The sequence below is a fragment of the Triticum urartu genome, unplaced genomic scaffold, assembly GCF_003073215.2.
Source record: "Triticum urartu cultivar G1812 unplaced genomic scaffold, Tu2.1 TuUngrouped_contig_3171, whole genome shotgun sequence".
Lineage (NCBI taxonomy): Eukaryota > Viridiplantae > Streptophyta > Magnoliopsida > Poales > Poaceae > Triticum > Triticum urartu.
Genome location: NW_024113692.1, coordinates 33,119 through 57,203, shown reverse-complemented (window position 1 = coordinate 57,203; position 24,085 = coordinate 33,119). Strand labels below are relative to the sequence as shown.

Below are 24,085 nucleotides of genomic sequence, written 5' to 3'. Positions count from 1 at the left end.
CTACAAGTCTCAGATTAGTTATTCACATTGATGCTTTCACTAAAAATCTAAAATAAATTCTGAGAAATTCAAACATACAACTGATCCAGCCTGTACGTTCTACTTTGTTTGGATATATGTTCTATAGTACTCCCTCCGATCCAAGCGTCAATTAATTTGGATCGGAGGGAGTACAACTTTCTTCTTGTATGTTTAGTTAATCATAAGGTCCCATTTTCTTACTACCTCCGTCCCTAAATAGATGGCATATAAATTCAATCAAAAAGTCAATACTTTCTAAGTTAGACCAAGTATATATACAAAAATATGACGATAGACAATACCTAATCAATATGAACATATCCACCATTAGATATATCTTCATAATCTATTTATTCAGTATTGTAATAGTTGACATTTTCTTCTATATATTTGGTCAACTTAGAAAGAATTGACTTTTTGACTGAATTTATATGCCATCATTTGGGGACAGAGGGAGTAGTATATATTCACACAGGTAAATCATTTTTTTCCGAGATAAGTATTTGCACATTTTTGTGGTAGTGCGGACAACGATAGACCATCTGCTGTATGCTTCAGCTAATTCTTAATTCTGCTGATTTTGTTCTTACTACAGATAAAAATTTAGTTAATGAGTTGTGCCATACATCTGTAATCTGTTTGGTCTTTGTAGTTGTTTAAGTCAGAAATATAAGGCCTCGACCATGCAACAGAATTCTTCCTTCAGTTATTTTTTGATATGATTGTTATAAGTCGTCGTCTAATCCTTGTTCCTGTAATCTCGTAACTTTGCAGATATGCCAAGCATCTGCTTATATATACATAATTGTGCTGGCATTTGCTTATATTTTCTTCCTGGGGAAAGTGGAGTTGATCAGCTGGTTGAGATTATCAAGGTGAAATCTTGTACTCCGGTACTATGACATTCGGAACTGTTTTCTCCTGCGAACTGCATTCTTTAGAATGACATGTTCAGTCATAGTGCCTTGCAGGTCTTGGGGTACTCCAACAAGGGAAGAGATCAAGTGCATGAATCCAAACTACACGGAGTTCAAGTTCCCGTAAATTAAGGCTCGTGGTACAAGGTAATGTGTCATGCACAATTGCTGTTCTAATTTATTTTTATTTTTTGAAAGCAATTGCTTTCTAGTTGGCACATACTTTTGGAACAGCGAGAGCTTTAACACTGAGAAGTGTGCTGATAAACTGTGAGAAGTTAAGGCTCGTCAAACAATTTAGAATTTCTCAGATATCCCCACCAAGAAAATCATTCCTCAGATGGGCCGGGCTTGTGTACTCAGCAGGCATCGGCCCAACCTCACGGGCCAGCACAGCACACCCACCCACGAGACCTTCTAAAAGCTCCCAGGGGGTGCTGTTGCGCAGCTGCACGCCTAACATTAGTCCCACCTCGCCAGTTTACAGGTAGTGGAACCAGGTTATAAGGCGAGGCGCTGCAGAAGGTAGCACGACCTTACTTGAACAGGATCTGTTCTATAGGCTCGTACCGCTGCATCCTTTACCAATAAGGAGGCAAGCACTTCAGTCTGGTTGATGCATTCTGCCCTCTGGGCCAGAGCGTGATTAACGGCCAGGATTCCCTGATGGGGCAATCCGACGGCTGTAGAGGATCGTTCCTGCCTGGCTCACACCTGTGCAGGGTGGCCCAGAGGTTGTCTGACAGACTACACATTCTTTTTTTTTTGCCTTGTGCTCGTTTTAGCCAGTATCTTTTTTCAGTATCTCATTCTATTACATTCAGTCTCCTATACATTGTCTACGTTTCCATTTTCGGACAGTTTTAACCACATATTCTATTTGCAATCACACATCTCAAATTATCTATGACATGAGTATATAGCTCATAATATAACGGTGGCAAGAAAAACTGAAGAACTAATGGCTGGATGACAAGAAAATCTGAAGAACTAATTTTGTGTGTGTGTGTCTGTGTGGTGTGTGTCTGTGTGTAATGATTCATTATTTCGTTGCAAGCATGTCTGATTTGCCAAAAGAAAAGAAAAACTATTGGTTCACTCTACCATAGATTTGCAGTGACTTCTACGTTTCCATTTTCGGACAGTTTTAACCACATATTCTATTTGCAATCACACATCTCAAATTATCTATGACATGAGTATATAGCTCATAATATAACGGTGGCAAGAAAAACTGAAGAACTAATGGCTGGATGACAAGAAAATCTGAAGAACTAATTTTGTGTGTGTGTGTCTGTGTGTAATGATTCATTATTTCGTTGCAAGCATGTCTGATTTGCCAAAAGAAAAGAAAAACTATTGGTTCACTCTACCATAGATTTGCAGTGACTTTTACATCCTGGGAATGGATGGTTTTCTGATCTGGCTTCGCCCTGTTATGGCTCATTATTCACACAAAAGCCTAGGCAAAATTGTTGATCAAGTTTGTACCTTGTTTCTAGATGAAGTGACTCAATTCTTCATTTCCTGGACACTGAGCCAGATAAGGTTGCAGATTCTGGTGCTGAAGCTGGTCACATAATTGCAACCACAATCCTTGGCCGAAATGGTCTGCCTAAACACTAAACAGGTAAACGCAATGCTACATTAATCTCTAAAATCTACATTGTGGCTGTGAAGCAAAATTTGCTGATATGGCGGTTAATGAAATAGTCTGTCAGGGAAACTTCTGATGATAACTTCTGTCAGGGAAACTTCTTTTGGGGTTGTATTTCAGGGAACTGGTTCTTTTGGGGTTGCATTTCAGGGAGACTTCTGGCCTTTGTGTTTTCTAAACTGGCCTCTATGCTCAACTGATTGTCGAAGGCATATAACCTGTTATTGTCAACTCTTCAGGCCAAACGTCAGGAAACGGGAGAAGTTGTTGCCATAAAAAAGATTCTTCAAGATAACTGGTACAAAAACAGGGAATTGTAAATTATGTATATGCTTGACCATCCTGACATTGTCGGTCTTAAGCAGTACCTTTTTTAACCACTAAAGGGGATGGGCTTTATCTTAATCTTGTCCTTGAGTTAGTTCCAGAGCCAGTAAACCGGATGAAAAGACAGTACAACAGAATGAATCAAAGAGTGCCCCTCATTTATGTCAAACTATAGACTTATCAGGTCTGATATGACTTGGCAGTCCTTTTTCTGAACGAGATGTTATGCTTTACAGTTACACAATTGTCCTCCATCTCCACTTTTTTACAAAAAACTATTCTACTGTTAATCTTTGCACTAGGCATACATGTTACCAAAATTATCTACATGCTGTCATGTGGAGCTCATGCTACAGAATTTCCTTGGTTACTAAATACATCAGTATATGATATGTTCCCTATTTAGTTGCAGCACTTTTTTGTCCTCAGGCCTGCTCTAAACTTATGTTCCAATAGTTGAGTACTGTATTGGGACCTTTCTACAAGTTTCAGATTAGTGGCTTCACTAACAATCTAAAATGAATTCTGAGACATTCAAGCATACAGCTGAGCTAGTCTGTCAGTTCTACTGTCTTTGGATTTATTTTCTAGTGCAACTTTCTTCTTGTATGTTTAGTTAATTGTAAGGTTCTCTTTTCTTAGTATATATCAGTATATCACGCAGGCGATGAGATGCTATCATTTTTTTCTGAGATAAGTATGTGCACATTTTTGTGGAAGTATGAAGGTTTATCTCTAGGGACTACGATAATATAACTGATGAATTGCACATTAGTGCATCCTTATTATTTGTATGCTTCAACTAATGCGTGATTCTGCTGATTTTTTTCTTGCTACAGATGAAATTTTAGTTAGGGAATTCTCCATACATTTGTAATCTGTCTGCTCTTTGTAGTTGTTCAAGTCAGAAATGTAATGTCCTGGCCATGCAGCAGAGTTGTTCGTTCAGTTTCCTTTTGATACCGAGTATTAGCACAATATGTGATTGTTATAAGTCGTCTAACCATTGTTCCTGTAATATAATAATTGTGTTGGCATCTGCCACCGTGATATTTTTGAGGGAAACAGCAGGATTCTGGACTCTGCTGCATATTTTTATTAATTTTCAAATAAATGGTACAAATAGGAATTCTTAAAAAGAAAATAAAGAGCTATACAGGGAAAAAATCGAAGGAAACTACAAGAAATAAACAAGAGATACAACAAAATACAGCAGGTACAAGGTGTGTAGATCATCTGAATGCTGCCACCCAGTGAGCCACGCCACTGTACTCCTTCCTCTGAGCTCTGTAAGTAGGCCATTTCATCTCCTCCTTGAAACACCGTCTGCAATTATACATATTTGGAGGAATTTGGTTGAAGATGAAATCATTTCTGGTAGTCCAGATTGCTCAGGAAATCAATAAAATAAAAACCCGCAAAAAATAAAAGGTAGGTTGATCAAATGCTTGAGTTGCTCAACTTCCTCCTGAACATCTGACTGGGCTGATGTCCAAGAAGGACAAATATATTGCCAGCACATTTTAGCAAATGGGCATAGGAAAAACAAGTGATCTCTTGTTTCCAGCATTTGCCTGTTACACATAACACAGGTATAATCCTGTAAAAAGAAGCTCTTTCTCTGTAGCATGGCCCTAGTATTCTGTCTGAGTGTCTGTTATTCACCAGAAGCCGCCACCGTGATATTAAACCATAGAACGTTGTCGTGAGATTTTTAACCTCCTTTTCTATGCTTAGTATGTTGTCCCAAACATATGTTTCCTCAAATTCCGCTTGGTTGTTTGGCTAGTTGAGCTTTCTTTAGATCAGGAAAAACATTCTCAAATCAAATTTGAATAACCACTAGTACATTCTGTACTAACCTAGTAAGCTTTCCACTGTTGGTTAACCCACATATCAAAATCTGTGATTTTGGCAGTGCAAAAGCCTTGGTAAGTTATCTTCTATAATTAGGTAGAAATTTAAATGCACGAGTCCTGCTGATTGCGAAAATAACATGCGAAACATTCTTGGTAAGAACAAAAAGAAAAGGTGCGCACTAATGCTAGTGAGAATTCAGTTGATCAGCTGGTTGAGATTATCAAGGTGAAATCTTGTACAGTACGTACGACATTTGGAACTGTTTTCTCCTGCGACCTGCATTCTTTACAATGACATGTTCAGTCATAGTGCGATCGCAGGTCTTGGGGGTACTCCAACAAGGGAAGAGACCAAGTGCATGAATCCAAACCACACGGAGTTCAAGTTCCCACAGATTAAGGCTCGTCCGTGTCACAAGGTAATGTGTGCATATTATATTTACCTGTCATGCAAAATTGCCTGGTCTGCACAATTGTTGTTCTAGTTGGCGCGTACTTTCGGGACATGGAGAGTTTTAACATTGACTAGCGTGCTGATAATTTGTGAGAAATAATAAGTGACAAGTGGATACTGTAACATTTGAGAACAACTTCTGAACTGTTACTAGTAACAAAAATGGAAAGCTGATGCAACGAAAAAGGAAACAAAAAAGCCATACTTTTTTTTGAGGTAGGAAAGAAAAGCCATACGAGACTGATGTTTCTCAGATGGGCCGGGCTCTGTCTATCTAACAGGCAGCAGCCCACCAACCTCACGGGCCAGCACTTACCAGTCCTAAAAGCTCCCACCGAGGGGGCGTTGGCGCTGCTGTGCAGCAGCATGCCTAACATTAGTCCCACCTCGCCAGTTTACAGGGAGCAGAACCAGCTTATAAGCCGAGGCGCAGCAGCAGGTAGCACGACCTTACTTGAACAGGATCTGTTCTATAGGCTCGTACCGCTGCATCCTTTACCAATAAGGAGGCAAGCACTTCAGTCTGGTTGATGCATTCTGACCTCTGGGCCAGAGCGTGATTAACGGCCAGGATTTCCCTGATGGGGCAATCCGACGGCTGTAGAGGATCGTCCCTGCCTGGCTCACACCTGTGCAGGGTGGCCCAGAGGTTGTCTGACAGACTACAAATATTTTTTCCCTTCTGTTTTTTAAGCCAGACTCTTTTTTTCAAAATAACTGAAGAAGTGATAGTTACTGTAGCAGCATCAACAAGATAAAAATGATCTACTGTCCACGCGATGAACAAGATGAAATGGGCCGGCAAAAACCACCACTAGTCACAATATGTTACTGTAGCTTGCTTCTAGCTGGCTTTCTACCAATTTTTTCCCTTCTGTTTTTTAAGCCAGACTCTTTTTTTCAAAATAACTGAAGAAGTGATAGTTACTGTAGCAGCATCAACAAGATAAAAATGATCTACTGTCCACGCGATGAACAAGATGAAATGGGCCGGCAAAAACCACCACTAGTCACAATATGTTACTGTAGCTTGCTTCTAGCTGGCTTTCTACCAATTTTTTCCCTTCTGTTTTTTAAGCCAGACTCTTTTTTTCAAAATAACTGAAGAAGTGATAGTTACTGTAGCAGCATCAACAAGATAAAAATGATCTACTGTCCACGCGATGAACAAGATGAAATGGGCCGGCAAAAACCACCACTAGTCACAATATGTTACTGTAGCTTGCTTCTAGCTGGCTTTCTACCAATTTTTTCCCTTCTGTTTTTTAAGCCAGACTCTTTTTTTCAAAATAACTGAAGAAGTGATAGTTACTGTAGCAGCATCAACAAGATAAAAATGATCTACTGTCCACGCGATGAACAAGATGAAATGGGCCGGCAAAAACCACCACTAGTCACAATATGTTACTGTAGCTTGCTTCTAGCTGGCTTTCTACCAATTTTTTCCCTTCTGTTTTTTAAGCCAGACTCTTTTTTTCAAAATAACTGAAGAAGTGATAGTTACTGTAGCAGCATCAACAAGATAAAAATGATCTACTGTCCACGCGATGAACAAGATGAAATGGGCCGGCAAAAACCACCACTAGTCACAATATGTTACTGTAGCTTGCTTCTAGCTGGCTTTCTACCAATTTTTTTTACTTGATAATCAGGGGCTCTCCCACCGGCTCCATTTTATATAAAAATGATCCCAGTTCAGTTTTTTTTGTAGCAGCAGAAAGTAAAACAGGAAACTTTCACTCAACTCTGGTCTAAGAAGTAAGAACAGCACTGTCCAGATACTGCACTCGTACAGCCCATATTTTCAGCAGTTATGACTGTACTAAGCAGCAGGAATCAAACACACGGAGGGAACAGATTACAACACTCAGGCCTGATCACATCACATGAATGCTATCATCGAGCTCTGGATGCAGCTTTAGGAACTGTACCAAAAATTCATGTCTGCCTCAATTAAAATGGACCCATCTTAGGCAAAGGCAGGAGCAGGGTACATGGCGAACCTTGCAAGAATCTGGAACTGAGTCACAAAGCCGAACAGAGGAGCAAGGTTCTGAAACAAAGCTCCCTGAACCGAACGGAGGGCCAAGCACACGGCTGACTGGGGAAACCAAGCCATGGTGCCCGTCGACTGGGTGGCGCGCATCGGCGCCTCCAGCCGCGGCGACTACCGGCGGATGAGACGAGGCGCTGAGCGAATGGGGGCAAAGGCGGGGCTCGCCGTACCTGCCTCGCCGGCGACTCACCACTCGCTCTTGGCAGGGCCAATGGGGGAGCCCCCGCCGTGCTCCTCTCCATCCCCTCCATTTCCTGCCTCGTTCCCTCGCCGGCAGCTCGCCTCCCCGCCCTCGTCCCGCTGCGCTGTGACAATGATGAACTGACACGTGCCTCCGCATATAGGAAAAAAAAAGCGTGGGCGCCCTGGAAACTGGGCGGGCCGGGCTTCAAACCCGGTAAAAAACGTCGCCCAAAGCCCACATGAGCGACAGGCCCGACGGACAAACCCACGAGAACATCGCTCTTTGACTCAAAAGAAAAAAAAAACGAGAACATCGGTCTGAGATTTCAATCCGCCGCCGCCGGAGCAATGGCGCTCGGCACCTGCGTCCTCCCTTCGTTCTCTCCCCAGGCTGCCGTCCTCCGCCGTACGTCCACCGTAGCCAGCGCAGCTGCAGCCTCCCGGATCGGCGGCTTCCTCTCCAGCAAGCCCTACGCGCTGCCGCCCTGGGCGTCGGGCCTTTCCCACGCCCCGTCCCACACCTTCTCCCTCGGCCACTTCCCGACCCCGATCCACCGGTGGAACCTGCCCGACCTGCCCAAGGGCACGGAGGTGTAGATCAAGCGGGACGACCTCGCCGGCATGCAGCTGAGCGGCAACAAGGCGCGGAAGCTCGAGTTCCTCGTGGCGGACGCCGCCGCGCGGGGCGCCGACTGCGTCGTCACCGCCGGCGGCATCCAGAGCAACCACTGCCGGGCCACCGCCGTGGCCGCCAAGTACGCCGGCCTCGACTCCTATCTGATACTCTGCACCCCCAAGCTCCTCGTGGACCGGGACCCCGGCCTGGTCGGCAACCTGCTCGTCGAGAGGCTGCTGGGCGCGCACATCGACCTGGTCTCGCAGAGAGAATTTTTGAAGTTTGGGAGCGTGGCTCTCACCGAACTGCTGAAGAAGAGGCTCCTGGAAGAGGGGCGGCGGCCGTACGTGATCCCTGCCGGCGGATCGAACGCACTGGGGAATTGGGGATACATCGAAGCAGTAAGGGAGATTGAGGAACAAATTCAGTCATCTGATGGTGGTCTTCAGTTTGATGACATTGTTGTCGCGTGCGGCAGCGGCGGAACCGTCGCCGGCCTCGCTTTGGGATCGCAGCTGAGTAGCCTGAAGGCCAAAGTCCACGCCTTCTCTGTCTGCTATGGCCCTAAATACTTCTATGACTGTGTTCAAGGTCTGATCGATGGGCTTCAGTCTGGTCTGGACTCACATGATATAGTCAGCATTGAAGATGCCAAGGGCTTGGGTTATGCCAAGAGCACGGGTGATGAACTTAGATTTGTGAAGGATGTCGCTGCGGCGACAGGCATCGTGCTCGATCCGGTCTACACCGGGAAGGCGGCTTACGATATGCTGAAGGACATGTCAGATAATCAAGCCAAGTGGGAAGGGCGAAAGGTCCTGTTTGTTCACACCGGTGGTCTCCTTGGGTTGTATGATAAGGTGGATCAGTTGTCGTCTTTGGCCGGTGGCTGGCGCAGAATGGACCTTGAAGAACCTGTGCTCCATGCAAATCTCAACTAGGACTGGCTGTTTATCTTTTTTGACTAGTGTTCCTGATTTTGTGCACCCACGACCACGAGGCCACGGCCATAGCATTTGAATACTACTCCCACCGTTCCAAATTACTCGTCGTGGTTTTAGTTCAAATTTGAACTAAAACCACGACGAGTAATTTGGAACGGAGGGGATACTTTACGGGAATTCATTTGTGTGTTTTTCTGCCAGGATGACTTGATCTGCAGTGCTAGCGGTTAACAAATCAATACTGAGGTTGAGTTTCGTGGTATTAAAAGTTTCTCTAATTCTTAGAGAATATGGAATAGTACCTTTAATAATAGACTTTCAAATAATTTGTTCTGTTCCTTTGTGTCATGCATTTGAAAATTTTGTCTTATCATTTATGGCAAAGCTTATCATCAATTGTAAAATTATGATTCTAAAACTTGTCTATTCTGGGGTTATCTTAAAGGAAATTGATTAAATCTATTCATATATCTTAAAGGAAATTGATTAAATGTATTCATATAACACTGGACGAGCACTTGGAGCATGGGCAAGATGTTTGCTGGAGACCCTCCAAATCAGGTAACTGTACATCTCAAAGTGCCTACAGAATCTTCTTACATTAACCAAAAATAAATGATACTATCACTGAGATGAACTTTAATCAGATTAGCCTCGGCTTTGTTAAACAAGTTTGGAAAAATGAAAATGTTCTTGCTAGTGTTCAGACTTTTGTTTGGAGACCACTTACTAAATCTTTGGCTGTTGCATGGGAGAATTTTAAAAAGTTTCTCCCAACTGCGATAGATTTGGAGATCTTGAAACAGACGAACACTAATTCTTCAACTGCCCTTACTCCAGAGCTATTTGGTTTCACTCTATCCATCCTTTTGAACTGAGGCCCACTCTGATGATAATTTCACATGTGCTAGTTTTATTCATACTATCTTTTCTCAAGCACCTGAGTCTTCTGTAATTGATTATGACCTCTATCTTCTCTGGCACATTTGGAAAGCTAGAAATGATCCAAGTTTTAAGGGGGAAAACACCACTATCCATTCTGTTCTGCACACTGCTAATGCGCATGTCGCTCTCACGCTCTAGCCCTTTGTGCAGAGACCTCCCTCCCCTGCCAGTCTAATGTTTTGCTGGTACCATCTATATTTAATGGAGCAGATCGACTGACAGACGGTGAACATCATCCGGCAGCAACTTGCTTCTATTTCTCAATCTCATGCTGCAGGTCTTGAAATTTACATTTGTGCCAACACGCCATGCATCTCTGCATGTATCAAAGTGCAAGCTCTGCTTCTCTGTAGCTGATGCAGAAGCTCATGCTTTACTTGTAGCCACACATATGTTCGATCAGCTTCAAATCAATAACTGCACCCTGTTATCTGATAATATAGCTGTTGTTCAAGCAATCGATGCGACATATTCCTAATGCCATCGGTTGAATGGAAACTCAGGCCAACCATCTCTTCGATCAGACAAGTGGGTCATGCCATTAGTGCAGGATTCCTTCACATATCTAGAGATTGAAATAATCAAGGATGTAACATGTTTATCTAATCAATGAATACCCCTGAGGTGTCTTCCTTAAAAAAACATGTGTGCTTAGAAACATGCTAATTTTACACATATAATTTGCTGTCCCAAATAAAGATACTTTGTACTGAATGTTGGGTCGAGCTCGTGAGCGTAACACATCATTAAGAGGGATTTACTGCATTTTAGTATTGATTAAGCGAATTTTATATTAAATTCTCACATAAGGAGAGGCTTGCAGTAGCGAAAAGGTTTGGTGACTAGACATAATATATCTATCTAAAAATAAAATGTTAGTTTAAGCTTAGCACATAGTTAATTAATCTTAAGTGACTTCCATACTATGCTAAACAATACTATGTGTGAATCGTGATACTCCTAAAAGTAGGCAAGATAATGTTTCATACTTGTAATCTTGCGCCACCCAAAAGCAGCAACCATTTACTTGTACTGAAAGCTAAGAATATTGAACCACCATGATATACCAAGACCAGCCACCAGTTTTCTAGTGTATTCAGGTGAACTCTTGCACTACAAGTTTAACAGATTTAGTTCATGGGCTACTATTCTAGAAGAAAAATTAAAAAGTCCATGTGCAGTCCTCATCAGTATATAATATAGTACTACGATGGTGATGGCGCTGAAATGCAGTTATCGCCGCGGGGATTTCAGAATTGGCAGCACTCACTCACATTATTCTTTTTCATGTTTCATACTTGTAAAGTGTGTGTATGTGTGTGAACTGCAATTCTCCTAGAAGTAGGTGAAATCATGTTTCATACTTGTAAAATTGCACCGCCCAAAATCAGCAACCGTATATATACTTGTACTAAAAGCTATGAATATTGAACTGCCATGCTATTCCAAAACCAGCTACCATTATTCAAGTGCGCTCTTGCACTGCAAGTGTAGCTGCCGTTACTAAAAACTAAGAATAGTTGATTCAGCTACTATTCCAGGAGAAAAAGAAGGTTCATCTGCAGTCCTCCACCAGTATAGATTATGTAATGATAGCGATGATGCCGAAATGCAGATTTTTGTTTTGTTTTTTGCTGTGGAGATTTCAGAATTGGCAGCACTCACTCACATGATTCTTTTTCATGGTTAGGTTTGGGGCCGGCCACGGCCTTGTCGAAAGGGGGAGGAGGTAGGAAGAGTAAGAAGAGGAAAGGGACAAGATACCAGAACAAAATGGCTGAAAAGCACCATGATTGGGTTGCAAGGAAGGAAGCCCAAGACATGTGGCAGGGGTGGAGGGGAAGAAGGGTACAGTGCACTGAACTTCACCTCGTGCCAAAAAGCAGGGCCTGATTGATGGTTACTTCCTCTCTAACCTAGACCCCTTTTTGTTTCCTCTCCCCTGCATACATACATCCCTGCCTTGCAGCCTCTGCTCTGCTCCCTCATTTCACCCCACCCCACCCCATGAGGCCATAACCCTCGGGCTCTATCATCAAGGCTTCCTGCCTTCCTCATGGGGTGGCTCCGCTCCCTCTTCTCCCCCCTGAGGAAGATCATTGTCCGCGCACATTCGGCGCGCAAATACCGTAAGATCGACCGACTTCTCGTCTTGTTTGCTTTGTTGTGGAAATCTTGATTTCTTCTGTTGTAGCATTGTGGACGGTTGGGGGGAATGGGGCTCTGTTTTTCTCTTCCTTGTGCCATTGTTGTTTGCTAGGCACTGACATTGTTGTGCTTGTTGGCAGGGAGGGGGATGAGGATCCTGTACAAGGACGTCAAGTCCTGCGAGGACGAAGATGTGCACGTCCTGTGGTCCATCCTGGTCGACTCGCACCGCCACCCGGCCATGGTGAAGCTGAAGCTCTAGGACGGCCATGGCGGCGGCACGCGGTTTTCGCCGTCGAGCCGGCGGCCATCATCTTTCGTGTGGAACTGCACAGTTTCAATGGCAATGCCGTCCGGGAAAAGACGAGCAGATACTTTCCTTGTGTGTGTGCGTGTGTGACACCGGTCTGATGTGTGCATCTAGTGACTTTGTGGGTGAGGTTGAGACGTCGCCTTTGCTTTGATGTGAGTGTGAGGTTGAGCTGATGTATCTGTATATAGAAAGCTCTGGGTGCCTTACCTAATGGTATTGAGTTTGGTTTCTTTTCCATTGTTTTTTGCTCAGTCATAATTTCTCGGTTGACTTGTGTGCTTGTTGTGTGTTTGCGCTTTCAATTGTTTGTGGATATTTGTATTATATTGTTGTGTATGGGTTTGTATAGCAGAGACATTGATGTCAAGATTGTAAAATAATGCGGTGGTTCTACCCATTTTTATAATTTATTTAATAGCTACCAAACTAATCGACCGACACATCTTGCATAATCTAAGAACAGAATAAAAGCGTTAAAGGATTTTAAAAGCTGGTTCATGGCAAAAAGAAAGTAATTTAAAAGACAAGTTTGAGAACTTCCATGGCACATCGGAATTTATCTCCTTTTAGAGCTAAAATCATATACATTATTGTAAAGGACACCAATACGGCTCGATGCACGTTGTCACGTTCACCGTTACATCAGCATAGACGACATCTGACGCACACGCACATTTTTGCACGGCGGACTAACGGCCTATCACGCGCTATGATCAGCTCACTCACGTTTGCACTTTACCTACGCCTCGTTATAAATTCATCAATCTATGATGAATACTAAGAGCATAAATCTTTTTTTTAAAGAGCATAATCCATCCTCTCTTCACCCGCAAAAAAAATCCATCATTTCTTAAAAAAGAGCATATTTTACATAAATGAACCTTCTATAATCCAAAGAGGCCTTAAAGAAAAACAAGAACTTCTTTAGTCAAAAGAATTATTATTTTTAGAGCAACCATAATGTTCACAGGGACACAAGCTATGTTCTGTGGGAAGGCGAGCCACATATTTCGTTCACACTCTAAGCTACAAGCAACTTTGACTAAATTATAAGCCTCGAAATTACATGACCTAGGGGGCGGAGCCAATGACATTCATATCAACATTTGTAAAGTAATGCACTGAATCTTAACCATTTTTTAATTTAACACTGTAGCTAGCTAACAAATCGACCTACACATCCTGCATAATCTGAGAAGTAACATAATAAAAGTGTTAAAAGGAATTTAAAAGCCAGTTTGCAAAAACAAAAAATGCAATTTGAGCAGACATGAGAACCTCCACGTCACATCTGATTTTCCACCCCGTTAGAGCCCAAATCATGTACATTATTATAAATGACACCAACACGTCGCGACCCACACGCACATTAGCACACACACCATCTACATGGTGCACGCGCAGTTTTGCACGGCAGACCAACGACCCGTCACGCACTATGACCAGCTCACTCACTTGCGCTTTGCCTTTACCGTGTTGTAAATTCATTAACCTATGATAAAAACTAAGAGCATAAACCCGTTCTTCAAACAAATAGCATAAATCCATTCTTTTGAAGAAAAGAGCATATCTCACGCAAATGGGTTTTCTATAATCTAAAGAGGCATTAAAGGGAAAAACAACAACTCTTTTTAGCTGAAAAAACAATTATTATAGCAACCGAGAAGCTTTATTGCACAGAGGGATACAAGCGATGTTCGGAGGGGAGGCTAGCCAGATATTTCGCCCACACTCGGAAGCTACAAGCAGCTCTGCCTGAATCATGAGTTTCAAAGTTAAGCGATGTGGATGCCAACACTAGTAAAACAATGCAGTGGTTCTTACCCATTTTTTTTCAATTTAATAGCTGGCTAACTAATTGACCTACACGTCCCGCATAATATGAGGAGTATAACAGAACAAAAGTGTTAAAGGATTTTAAAAGCCAGTCCGCAAACAAGAAAAGAAGTGATTTAGAAAGATAAGATTGAGAACTTCCAAGACACGTTGGAATTTTGCGCCGAGATCATATATATTACTGTAAAGAACAACACCAACGCGGTGCGGCGCGATCTGTGTTGAGTAGTGTTGAGTAAATAGGCAATTTCGATTAAATTAATCCATGAGTAAATCACTAGCATGGCATTGACTAAGTTGATGACGTAGTGACTCTGATCTAAACATGCACGTACTAAGCAAACAGTAGACAAATCTACACAGTACTGATACTGCTAATATGAAAATAATCAGGAGCGGATAAACGAGTTATACCCTTCAGTAGGCCACGCAGAGGCCGCGGCTTTGGTGGCAGCAGCGGCGTCCTTGGCGGCCTTCTTGTCGGCTTCAGCTTTCTCGGCGGCGGCACGGTCGGTGTCGGTGGACATGGTGATGATGAAGGCGACGCGGACGTAGAGGAAGTAGACGATCGGAAGCGAGCAGTCGCGTAATCGCTGCCCAAAAACCTATTCGCCCCTCACCCCGTACAGTACAGGAACCAGAAGGGCGTGGTTTCGGAGACCTGCTCTCCCGTCGACCGTGTACGCGGCGGACGGGATGGAGTCACCGGCGGCAGCAGCAGCGAAGGAACGACGGTGGGCGTGCGCGTGAGCAGATGTGATCTGTTCGTGGCGGCTAGGGTTAGGAGACACCGCATACTTATAGGCGCAGCCGCGTGGAGAGACGTGGGCTCGACCCACGTCCGAGTCCGTGACAGCCCACGATCCGACGTCTAAGATCGTGGCCCAGCTGTCAGAAAACTCCCCGTTAGTGACTGGCAAAAATAAGCGCGTAGGTGTGAGCTCGGCTCGGCTCAATCTCGCAACCCGCGGCGCGTCGTGACAAGGCGTGGCGTGGCGTGGCGAGGCGGGCGGCGGAGGAGGAGTGCGCGAGGGCCTCTTCTCTTCTCAAGCTCCAATAGCATGTAGAAGAGAAACCCTTATAAACCACTCCAACTCTCCTTCCACTTCCGGGGTGGGACTAAACTTCCCACTACACCTAGTGCCATATAACCCACATGGGCCCTTAGAGATTTTTCAGAAATTGCAATATGGGCCTAGAGCCCATCTCAGATTTCAGCAATCCCCCACCAGATCTCGAGGGGCCATTGTGTCCTCTGTTCCAATTGCTGTTTCGATATACCAGTGTTTCAGTGAAGACCTGTTAAGGTTGAACTTCACCTAGAACAAGTGGCTACACTCCTTCACAACTGAACAATGGACTATGCCTTGAATCGTCAGTTTAGCATAAAGAAGTTTCACTACATGTCTTACTAGTACTAGGCTGCCGAAGGCTGACCCCTCGGGTGGAGCATATAAGTCACACTCCTGGCCTATTCATGAGCTTACTAGAGATCACCCCAATCTCATAGACTGTGACCAGCAGTCGGGCTCATATAGGTGTGTTCCTCCAAAGATCGCTCTGTAGGATAGCATCTTGCTTTTATAAGCTTTGGAACACATTAAGACCGTAGTCATCCTACCATACAGTATCGAGAGTATTGCATCTCCAACGGAGTGGGTTAGTATAGTTACTCTCCTTAGCTCACCACTGGCTTGTTTTCCCAGGTCCTAGTTCACGGGATCTCCGATCACATAGGTTGGGTTACCACCATGGCAACTCATGTGGGTCTCATACCCATCTCCCTCGATGCATTATCTATCACAACACGTGATAGCCCTTTTGTAAAGGGATCTGTCAGATTCTTAGCCGTATGGACATAGTCCAACGCTATCACTCCGGAGTTTCTTAATTTTCTGACAGCTTTTAATCTCATTCTTATGTGTTTGGTGGACTTCATGTTGTCCTTTGAACTCTTCACCTTGGTGATGACAGTCTGATTGTCACAGTTCATAAGGATAGCCGGAACCGGTTTATCGACCAATGGCAAGTCCATCAAAAGATCTCAAAGCCATCTTGCTTCAACACTAGATGTGTCTAATGCCGTTAATTCTGCTTCCATTGTCGATCTCGTTAAGATCGTTTGCTTGCAAGACTTCCAGGAAACAGCGCCACCTCCAAGAGTAAACATATACCCAGTTGTGGCCTTCATCTCATCAGCATCAGAGATCCAATTCGCATCACTATACCCTTCAAGTACCGATGGGTATCCGGTATAGTGAAGTTCATAGTTCATAATACCTTTCAGATAGCGCATAACTCTCTCAACAGCATGCCAATGTACATCACCCGGTTTGGAAACAAACCGGCTCAGTTTGCTCACAGCAAACGCGATGTCAGGCCTCGTTGCGCTCGCTAGGTACATTAGTGAACCAATGATTTGAGAGTATCTCAATTGATCTTTAGCCATGCCTTTGGACTTTCGAATCAATACGCTAGGATCATATGGTGTTTGAGATGGTGTGCAGTCCGAATATCCAAAACGACTCAACACCTTCTCAACGTAATGGGATTGCAGAAGTGTGATCCCACCCTCATTATCTCTCAGTAGCTTGATGTTCAAGATAACATCAGCCACACCAAGGTCTTTCATCTCAAAGTTCTGAGATAGAAACGATTTGACCTCCTCAATGCCTTTGAGGTTTGTTCCGAATATCAGTATGTCATCAACATACAAGCACAGTATAACTCCTTCGCCCCCACCATGGCGATAGTATACACATTTGTCAGCCTCATTAACAACGAAACCAACAGATGTCAGAGTTGTATTAAACTTATCATGCCATTGCTTAGGTGCTTGTTTCAGGCCATATAAAGATTTTATCAACCTACACACCTTTCTTTCCTGACCATCTATCACAAAGCCATCAGGCTGTTGCATGTAGATTTCCTCCTTTAGCTCTCCATTTAGAAAAGCCGTCTTAACATCCATCTGATGGACGAGAAGACCATGTGAGGCCGCCAACGAGAGTAATACTCGAATGGTGGTCAGTCTAGCCACAGGTGAATAAGTATCAAAGAAATCTTCCTCTTCTTGCTGGTCATAGCCCTTGGCCACAAGCCTAGCCTTGTACTTTTCAATTGTACCATCGGGCCTAAGCTTCTTTTTGAACACCCACTTACATCCCAGTGGTTTGCAACCATAGGGACGGTCAGTGATCTCCCATGTCCCGTTAGCCATGATGGAATCCATCTCGCTACGGACCGCATCCTTCCAGTAGTCAGCTTCTGGAGAGGCATACGCTTCTGAAATAGAAGTGGGAGTATCATCCACGAGGTACACGAAGAAATCATCACCAAAGGTCTTTGCAGTCCTTTGTCTCTTGCCCCTACCAAGGGTTTCCTCGTCATCCTCCTCAGGATTTTCATCATGTGTTTGTTCATAATATTCCATAGGGATGGCAGGTTCAGGAGTCTCCTCAGATTCCTGTCTAGAAGTGCTTTGCATATCTCTCATAGGAAAAATATCCTTAAAGAATGTAGCATCCTTAGACTCCATAATTGTACCGACCTTCTGGTCAGGTACCTCAGATTTCACTACTAGAAATCTATAACCAACGTTGTTCTTAGCGTAGCCCAAATTAATGCAGTCCACAGTCTTGGGTCCAAGCTTACGCTTTTTGGGGATCGGCACGTTGACTTTCGCCAAACAGCCCCAAGTGCGCAAGTACGAGAGTGTCGTCCTTCTCTTTGCCCATTTCTCATAGGGAGTGATCTCATTATCCTTTGTCGGAACTTTATTCAGGACATGACATGCCGTCAATATAGCCTCCCCCCATCATGCCTTGGATAAACCCGATGTATCTAACATGGCGTTAACCAAATCAGTTAGAGTACGGTTTTTCCGCTCGGCAACCCCGTTTGACTGGGATGAATAGGGAGGCGTCCTCTCATGAATAATGCCGTGTTCCGCACAGAAGGAATCAAACTCACTCGAGAAGTACTCTCCACCACGATCTGACCGGACTCGTTTAATTTTCTTTTCAAGTTGATTTTCAACTTCTGCCTTATAGATTTTAAAGTAGTGTAGAGCCTCATCTTTAGTATTTAACAGATACACATAGCAATATCTAGTGGAATCATCTATCAATGTCATGAAGTATCTCTTTCCACTTTTAGTCAACACACCATTCATCTCGCAAAGATCAGAATGTATGAGTTCTAATGGTGCCAGGTGTCTCTCCTCCGCGGCCTTATGAGGCTTGCGAGGTTGCTTAGCTTGCACACATGAAAGGCACTTAGAACCTTTGGCTAAAGTGAAACTCGGGATTAAATCCAACTTGGCTAGCCGCGTCATAACACCAAAACTAATGTGACAAAGACGTGAATGCCAAACTTCAGATTCATTAACATTCGAATGAATATGGTTCACGACTTTATTACAAAAATCTGCGAGGGAAAGGCGGAACATCCCTCCGCTCTCATAACCTTTTCCAACAAAGAGTCCATATTTTGTAACAACTAATTTATTAGACTCGAAAACCAACTTAAACCCTTCTCTACATAGAAGGGAGCCACTAACAAGGTTCTTCTTGATGGCGGGGACATGCTGCACGTTCTTCAGCTGCACGATCCTTCCCGAAGTAAACTTCAGATCGACCGTGCCAACACCATGAACAGAAGCACTCGCGCCATTCCCCATCAATACGGACCCGTGACCTGTGACCTGGTAAGAAGTGAACAATGAAATGTCAGCACACACATGAACACCTACACCTGTGTCCACCCACCAATCATTGGGTTGAAACACTGAAAAAACAGTAAATAAATTACCGTACCCAGATGCACCATTCTCATTGTTGCCCACAATCATGTTGACAGACTTGGAGTCCTCTCCTGACTTCTTGTACTTGTTTGGGCACTTGTTGGCCCAATGTTCAACCGAACCACAAGTAAAGCAGCCCTCGTCCTTCTTGTTCTTCTTGAAGGTCTTCTTACCCTTCTTCTTAAAGTCGGTATTGTGTTGGACACCGTTCTTTCCCTTGGACTTGTGGGAGTTGAAGTTCTTATGGTTCACCATGTTGGCAACAGAAGTCCCTTCGGCCCCTTTTCCGTGCGAGTCTTTTGCCCTCGAATTCTACTCAACACTCAGATGGCCAATGACATCCTCCACAGAGAATTCACGCCTCTGATGTTTCAGAGTGGTGGCAAAGTTCCTCCAGGAATTAGGGAGCTTAGCGATTATGCAGCCCGCGACAAACTTGCCCGGTAACTCGCACTTGAGAAGCTCAAGTTCCTTAACAATGCATATTATCTCATGAGCCTGCTCCAATACAGGACGGTTTTCAACCATCTTGTAATCGTGGAACTGCTCTATAATATACATCTCGCTCCCCAGCATCGATGGTGCCAAACTTAAAGAAAATGCGTGCAAATGATTGCTAAATTACTAAGCAGAAGAAGGTACTATTGCATGTGCATGCACTACGCGCCATGTTTAGAAGAAACACTGACCAAGTAGGCAGAACGGGAAGGGGGTCTCCACCGCGGTCCCACTGTCAGTTAGTCCCATGCCGCTGCCGCCGGCCTCGAACTCCGGCACCTGCTGCACCCCGGAGCTCGCGGAGGGCTCTCGAAGGTTGTGAGTTTCAGTGGCGACATCGGCCTGCCCACTCCAGACTCTAGCTCCGCTCATGGCCGTGTCGCCGAGAGCCAAGAGCGGTGAAGGCGCCGAGTGAAGCGGGGGTGCAATGGGAAAAGCAAAATCACGGGAAGGCAACTGCATGCGCTGGAGCTTCTTCTCGGCCGCCTGTTGGAGAAGGTGGAGGGAGGTGGCCCTGGGATCCTCGTCGAGCCGGGCAATTAAGGGCATGAGCCGGTCACTCCGCCGCTCCGTCGCCTGTAGTCGCCGGGCCATCTGCGCCAGCTGCTCCCCGATAACCGTCTGCTCATGCCGCAGTCTCCGAACCTCCTCGAGCAGCGCCTCCCTCCCCTCGTCGTCCTCTTCCTCCTCCACTTCCTCTCGTATATTGGCCATCACGTGCTGCTCGCGCCGCCGACTAGAGACGAGCAAGAGGTCTCGCCACGCTTCTTCTTGTGGCGCACGATGCGCGACAGAAGGTACATCTGGCCGCGCAGGAACGATTCGTGCGCGAACTCCCATCGGTCCGGGTGCACCTTCCGGAAGCCCTGCACAACAACCTCACCGTACCAAATTAAGCTGCTAGCAGATATTTCTTTCAAGCAAGTGTATGTACAGTGCACGTGAGAAAGGATACTCACGTATGAGTTGAGCTGGCGGATGAAGCTGGAGAAGTTGCCGTGCTTGAAGAAGCATGGGAGGAGGAGCTGCGAGAAGCCGGCGACGTCGGTGACGAGGAAGCTGTTGTTGTCCCTCCCCCACCTGACGAGCGCGTCCGTCCTAGGGTCGCTCACCATCTGGTACGTCTTGGCCACGAACGGCGCCGTCTGGAGCTCGCCGATCAGCCCCAGCGCGAGCTCCTTGTGGAGGCCGTCCATCCTAGCTAGCTATATCCTATGTACCAGCTGCCTAGCTACTTCTCTCCACCAGGACCGCCCGGCGGATCTCAGACACTGGGAGTTCCCTCTACTATATCTCACTCCCGGACGTCAAAATCCCTCAAAAGGCAGGCAGACAGGTGGATTGCTCGCAGAGAGGGGCCGGGCGCTGGCCAATTTTATGCTTGACAGGAGGCGCTAAACGCCTAAACTAATACTGTAACCCTGTGATGAGCTTACAGTATAATTGACGTCTGCGGGCTTGGAAAACTGGACAAGATCCTTCACACACTACTAGTAGCGTGTCGATCGATCCCCAGCCTTCTTGCTAGGCGTCGCCATCGCGTTCTGGTGATATATCATTGAAACCGTGCCACCTTTTCGACCAGAGCGTGCTCCAACAGTACAGAAAATGATAACCTAAGCATCAAAACCCAACTAACCCAACTGCTTCGACCATCTCGACGTACGTGTGGTCTCTCTCAAGCTTGTTCCTCTTGATCTGGACGCCTGCCAGCTCGTTCCTCTCCTCGATCGTACTGTGTTGATAATGCGATCGATCGCCTCGTTGCTTGTACTAGTACACTACAGTCTCAGATGATGATAACGTGACGGATATGGACTGTGCTTGTAGTAACAAAATATGGGTGCGGGGGCCTGCACTTAAGCTTTACGGGAGTAGAGGACGGATGCTATGATGCGGGTGTGCTCTCTTCCAAAATATCTTGTCTCCTCCGATGCTTTTGGGATGGATGGGAACAGCGCTGGGGCCAGTCCTGCTGCCTCCTCGCGTTTGGCTGGTTCCCAATGTCAGATAATCATGTTGCTTTAGCGAGCACGTAGGGAATAGTGCATGTTTGTTTCTGAGATTTAGCTTGCATTAGTTGAGTATAGGCTAGCACGTACACGTTCTGTCACGTCTAATTAGCATTTGTTTTTGTTAGCTAGTTTGTTAGCCACGAGCCGTAACTTGTGCGAGCCGTGCATGCATTTGCATGGGCCTGAGATGCATCCGTTTGCATCGGGCCGTTTCCTTCAGTCTAGCATCGCGTGGTAGACACGTTCAGCAGCTCGTGGGATGGCACGAGCTAACCGGATCGTGGCGCTTTGGTAGGATCCTTACCGGCCACGTTTTCCCTTCTGTAACCGAACAATGAGATATAAAGGAAGAAAAGCCGAGGAGAAAGTAGAACGGCACCAAAAAAATCTCTCGTGTGTGTCTCATCGTTTTTCCTCCACCTGTACGCGTGTGTCTTCTGGCCTCTGATCCAACAAGATTGTTATAGGCTTTGTTTCACCTGAGAATGTTAGACAATGTATGAGCTGAACAAAGAGACAGATCAAAGAAGACCGATCTTGCGGCGGAAATACACGCCCGAGCAAAGAGGCTTCGACTAGCGCTCCGGCGATGGGACGATCGTCATGGCTGCGCCGGTGAGTGCGGAGTGCCGATCCAATACCCGCAGCTACAGAAGGTAATTATCAGTTGGGCAGCGAAGATGAAGATCATCCTCAAGCCAATGCGTGTGGTCGGCATCACCGGAGAAGACGTCGACGAGGCCAAGGATCAGGGAGCCATGGCTGCTATCTCGCAGTCCGTTCCCGACGACGTGATGATGTCCATCGTGGAGTACAGTCGAAGAAGCTTGGATGCTATCCGTACATGCGCATAGGCGATGAGCGTGTGCAGGCGCGCATCCAGCCACTTGACAGGCCTTCGAGCGCTAACCATGAAGATGACAGAAGTCGAGCACGTTCGGCGCCGACTCCACCGCGCTGTCGAGAAATTCGACACTTGCAGAACTTGCAGAGCACGCCGTTGTCAAGCGCTGTTCGCAGCGGTCCCGGATCGCTTCCTGCCGATAATCGACAATCGAGCAATGGCACGCTCAAGAAATGTCGGTCGCCGAGGCCATTGGGCGGCTGCGGGCGTGTCAGGAGAACCAGTCCGGACCGCCAAACGCAGGCGACGACGGCGAGACTGATGCTGTCTCCGTGCAGAGCTTGGAGCCCTAATTGGTCCAAAAGAAAAGAAGAAGGGAGAAGTCCAGCAGCAGCGCAAGGACTGATGGCGCGGTGGTGGCCGCCGGACGACACAAGAAGGTTCCGCCAAGTTCGACAAGCCAAGATTACCTGCTTCAATGCGGAGAAAGACACTTCAAGTCTGAGTGTGAGCGTGGAAGAAAGAAAGGCGCTCCAGTTCTGCCGACGTCGACAACATCCGCTGCTAGCTATGGCATTGTAGCTTGCCCTGAGGTGATGGCCACCCAGGTGTCTTTGAGCTATAGAAGATGGAGGCAGAGGGCGCATGCACTGGGAGGTGAGTCCTCAACCCTCTGATCATCGATGGATTGAAACTGCTAAGCTGAGTCCACGCTACGCGGAGAGTGGCCGCGCTAATGCAAAGTGCATCCCTGTCTGACAGTACAATGACACAGGCTGAGGAGTTGACATGCAAGGGAGGAGAAGCCGTCTTGAAGATGCAGCGTGTGATCTAATGATGAGAATGGAAGACTCAGGACTGTGGTACATGCAGCTGAAGACCCATTCAAGTCAAGACGGCGCCGACCCAGGGAGTGCCAACGACGTGCCGACGCCGGTCGTGAGCTCTGTTACGACGCCGCCGTCGGCCGCGGCGACACTCGACGTGAAGAAGCCAGGAGTGAAGATCAAAGGGAACAAGGGATGTCAGTGTGAATATGTCCTCACGGATGAGGGAATGAACTCGTTGAGAAGAGCAAAACTTGATGCGAATGAGGAGAACGTAAGCCTTTGTGAGCATGGATGGATCAGCTGACATGGTGGCTTGATAGTGGTCTAGTAACACATGACTGGCTCACGGTGCAAATTCAAGGAGATAGATGAAAAGCATCAGTGCCACGTGAAGCTTGGAGATGGATCTACTGCTCTATTAAGGAAAGGTTCAGTCATTGTGAATCAAACGTGATGCAGTGCATCTGACGGAGGTATATTTTGTACCGAAGTTTATCTAGTAACATAATTAGTCTGGTAAGCTGGCAGAGGATGGCAATCGTGTAGTGCTAGATGGTACATTCCTGTGGATTAGAGCAGGTCTGGGAAGGTGCAGATGAAGATTAAGAGATCACCTAACCGACTGTACATGGTGCTACTCAAGACAGTTGTTGGTGCTGCTCATGTGTCATCAAGAAAACGGAGCCAAGAAGCTCTCAGACTCCAGCAGCAGCATCTCGAGATGGAGATGCCATCAGTGAACGGGGGTGTCACCCACCGCGGCTCAGGTCAGGAGCATCAAGCAGCAACAAGATTAGGGAGTGATTGTAGATAATCAT

General features: G+C 45.7%; 1 protein-coding gene, 2 non-coding genes and 2 pseudogenes across 3 annotated transcripts; 4 read left to right on the top strand and 1 right to left on the bottom strand.

The window, feature by feature from the left end:
- Positions 1-1,468: 1,468 nt before the first annotated feature.
- On the top strand, positions 1,469-1,687 carry LOC125527189. Its single transcript, XR_007291994.1, has one exon. It is a non-coding gene; the product is annotated as a small nucleolar RNA U3 (small nucleolar RNA).
- Positions 1,688-5,679: 3,992 nt separating this feature from the next.
- On the top strand, positions 5,680-5,899 carry LOC125527187. The gene has a single exon (XR_007291993.1). It is a non-coding gene; the product is annotated as a small nucleolar RNA U3 (small nucleolar RNA).
- Positions 5,900-7,757: 1,858 nt separating this feature from the next.
- Positions 7,758-11,801, top strand: LOC125527184 (annotated as a pseudogene).
- Positions 11,802-11,935: 134 nt separating this feature from the next.
- On the top strand, positions 11,936-12,675 carry LOC125527185. The gene is made up of 2 exons (XM_048691739.1): positions 11,936-12,108; positions 12,268-12,675. The coding sequence occupies exons 1-2, from the start codon at positions 12,036-12,038 to the stop codon at positions 12,387-12,389; spliced, it is 195 nt and encodes a 64-aa protein (XP_048547696.1). The 5' UTR covers positions 11,936-12,035; the 3' UTR covers positions 12,390-12,675.
- Positions 12,676-19,752: 7,077 nt separating this feature from the next.
- Positions 19,753-20,774, bottom strand: LOC125527186 (annotated as a pseudogene).
- Between the last annotated feature and the right edge of the window lie 3,311 nt (positions 20,775-24,085).